The 3,672-nt window shown below is 34.4% G+C and overlaps 1 protein-coding gene across 1 annotated transcript; it reads left to right on the top strand.

The window, feature by feature from the left end:
* The first annotated feature begins 416 nt into the window (after window positions 1–416).
* On the top strand, window positions 417–983 carry LOC140446429 (uncharacterized). The gene has a single exon (XM_072538979.1). It carries the CDS (start codon window positions 417–419, stop codon window positions 981–983), a length of 567 nt encoding a protein of 188 aa, XP_072395080.1.
* Window positions 984–3,672: the final 2,689 nt, after the last annotated feature.

Here is a 3,672-nt window from a genome sequence, read left to right as displayed (position 1 = left end):
GTGGAAACCACGGGCTGACAAGCGAAGCCGAGGAAGACCCCCAACGCGATGGACCGACGACTTCAAAAGAATCGTGACCAATTGGATAGCAGAGGCGCAGAACAGAAGCAGATGGAAAAGTCTAGAGGAGGCCTATGTTCAACAATGGACAACTCAGGGCTGATTGATAAAGTGCTTTTATTATTAATTTTCATTAAAAGTATTCAGTGATTATTTTGCTTTATATGTATAGATAATTTCACGTACAAAAATAATGCATTTTATTTAGTCATCAACAAACAGTGATAAGTTAAGTTAGGTTACTCACTTAGGGGGAATACCGCGCAGCTGTGTCGGGGTAATTTCGTGCTGCGCGGTATTACCCCGTGTAAGAATTTTTGCTCATATAGTGCTTTTATTGTATTTTAGATTCCAAAATGCCCCGTGCTTACGTTCGGAAAACTAAAAGATCAAAATGGACAGAAGATGAACTAAAAGCTGCGATCACTGCTTTACGATCTGGGCGAAAAATACGAGAAGTAGGTCAATCATTCAATATTCCAGAATCCACTCTACGTGACAAACTAAAGTCCAATAGCCATAAAAAAATAAAACTTGACAGGAAACCAATTTTTAATGATGAACAGGAATCCACCATAGCCAACCATGTTAAAAAGTTGGCGAATATGTTTTTTGGAGTCACACTATTAGAACTAAGGCGTTTAGCATACCAGTTTGCTGAAGAGAATAAAATAAAACACCGTTTCGACTCGATAAAGAAGATCGCTGGTGAAGATTGGTTAGAACTCTTTTTAAAGCGTCATCCAGACATTAGTGTTAGAAAACCCGAAGGTACCAGTCAAAACCGCATTTCTGCGTTCAATAAAGATGAGGTTGAACGATTTTTTAACAATCTGCTCACAGTTATGGAAAAGTTCAAATTTCCTGAGAGTCGAATTTTTAATGTAGATGAAACGGGTATTTCTACGGTCCAGAAACCATAAAAAATTTTGGCACCAAAAGGTCAAAGCAAGTAAGATCCGTAATATCTTGGGAAAGAGGGAAACATGTTTCCATAGTATGCGCTGTAAATGTTTCAGGAAAGTTTGTCCCTCCTATGTTCATTCCCTTGAATACGTATGAATCCACAATTAATGAGAGGAGGAACAATTGGAGCAATCTACAGATGTTCAAAAAACGGTTGGATATACAAAGAGTTATTTTTCGACTGGATAAAACATTTTTGTCAGCATATAAAGGCCTCGAAAGAAGATCCAGTGCTTCTCATATTGGATAACCATGGGAGTCACATTTTTTTGGAGATTTATACTTACTGCAGATCACACAGAATTGTTACGGTTTCACTTCCCCCTCATACCTCACACAGGCTTCAACCTCTTGACCTAACTTTTTTTGAGCCCTAAATAATGCTTTCAATCGTGAGTGCAACTTGTATCTGAGAACTCATACTCATGAAAAGATCACACATTTTGAATTTGCTTCCATTTTTAACAGAGTATACCTGACAGTTGCCACGATGGATAAAGGAATATCCGGGTTCTGTGCTGCTGGAATATGGCCCATAGATCCTAATAAATTCTCTGAAGATGATTTCAGCTTAATAGATCACACTGAAGTTTCAGATATGCACGTTGTAATTGACTTAGAAACCGACGTCACCAATGATGACAGGACCCTTAATCAGTCGAGATGTGACGAAACTCTGCAGAGAACTCCACCAAGAAATACCGAACCCCAACCAGGACCATCGAGATGTGATGAAACTATGCACAAGACTCCATCTTATACTGCCAAATTGAAATCAAACCAGCAAGCTGCATCCCAGCCTGGAACGTCAGGAAATATTAAAACTCGGTCTAGTATACCCATTGAAAAGCTAGCTCCTCTTTCTTTCAAATTTACAAAAAAAAGTTTCAAATCACGTACAAAACAACACTCAAAAATTTTCACTTCCACGCCACTAAAAACGCAATTAAAAATAAAACAAGAAAAGAGAAATATTAAGAAAACAGCAGAAGAGGCAAAAAAAAGTGAAACCAAGAAAAAAACGACAGGAATCGTAAGAAAACTGGCTACTAAAGCAAAGAAACGACCCGTACGCAAAAAAAAGCTGGAGTTAAAAAGTTACATTTTGATGATTCTGAGTCTAAAAGATATGATGAGAGTAAACTTTGTGATGATGATAAATTAGATGATGTAGATCTAACATTAGAAAATGAGAAATGTTTGGCGTGCGGTGAATTCGGACGAGACAAAGAAATTTGGTACCGTTGTGTAATGTGTTCGAATTGGGCTCATTCAGAATGTAGTGGTTGGGACTGAGCAGTCAATTATGCATGCGATATGTGTGAAAATTAATGTGAGAAAGTAAAATTATCTCTTTAATGTTTTTTTTTTTTAATTTTGTCTTTAAGAAATCTGTTTTGTTTACAATATTTGCTTTATTACAATAAATTTTTTTTCGAATAAAGATTTATTTAATTGTGCGCAGAATTACCCCGTTCTTGGGGGAATACCGCGCAATGACAGTTTTTTAAAGTAAATTTTTTTTTCAAGATCCGCTAAACTTGAATCCTATTTTTTATGGGAATAACGTTCCCAATAGATACAAGTTTCAGTATTTAAATTATGGAAGTCTGTTTGCACATAGGAAACTTTTGTAAGTATTTTACCTTAGGTGCACAGAATTCCCCCGGTTTCCCCTATCTTTATAGTGGCTTCTATTTTAGCTTTTCCTACTAATACTTTCACTTCCTTTTTGGTGATCTTATGTATATTGCTTCTCTCAAAATCACGACTTTAGTTATAAGTAGACTTCGGCAAATATGCAAATAAAAATGTAGAAAATATGCGCATAAATATGCACGTGTTTACCCGAAAATATGCAAATATTTTACAAAATATGCATACAAATAAATAAAAAAATCGTAAAATAGTAACAATTTTATTTAAAAAAAAAAGTGTACATAACTAAATATTTCCTACTATTCATTAAGATTTACATTTATTTTAAGTAACTACATCATTTTTAAGTATGAATAAACTTATTTAGAATTATGGTAACAATAAATGACCAAGTGGTGTTCAAAATTTTCTAACAAAAACTTGTGGCTTCTGTCTGAGTACATATATTTATATATAGAAAAACTTCGTTCAACATCAACTGATGTAACGGGAGCATTTTTCAAACTAACCAAAACATTTGGTTCTAAATTAATTGTTTCCGAAATATTTCCAGCTAGAACACTGACTACTTCAGAAAGAATATGGTAACCTTTATTTTTTTCCATAGTAGCTTCAAATTTTTTTAAAATATCTTTTCCAATATTACCTCTAACGTTCCGACAACATGACGCAAATTCTTTTATTAATGCTGTACTTTCGAACAATGACAGTTTTGGCGATTCTAACTCAGTAATTGTTTTTTGAACAAAACTAAAATTTGATTTTATAAATGAAAGTTCTTGTTGAAGCAAGTTACTCTGAAAAGTTTGTTTAGAATCCAAAAGAGATTGGGAACTTTCATGTGTTAACGTATCAATTATGTTCTTTATTTTAACAAAATGATCTGCATAAAAATTAGCTGCTTCTAAACATGTTCCCCATCGCGTTAAAATAGGTTGTGGTGGAAGAGGAATGTTAGGTAGCATTTCTTTATAAAGTTGAATTCTT

This window comes from Diabrotica undecimpunctata, chromosome 7 (genome assembly GCF_040954645.1).
Source record: "Diabrotica undecimpunctata isolate CICGRU chromosome 7, icDiaUnde3, whole genome shotgun sequence".
Lineage (NCBI taxonomy): Eukaryota > Metazoa > Arthropoda > Insecta > Coleoptera > Chrysomelidae > Diabrotica > Diabrotica undecimpunctata.
The sequence above is the reverse complement of the archived record's forward strand: the minus strand, read 5'-3'. Positions and strand labels throughout refer to the sequence as shown.

Bases quoted from the DNA above. Each gene is read 5' to 3' on its own strand.
- LOC140446429 (XM_072538979.1), top strand. From the start codon at position 417: ATGCCCCGTGCTTACGTTCGGAAAACTAAAAGATCAAAATGGACAGAA.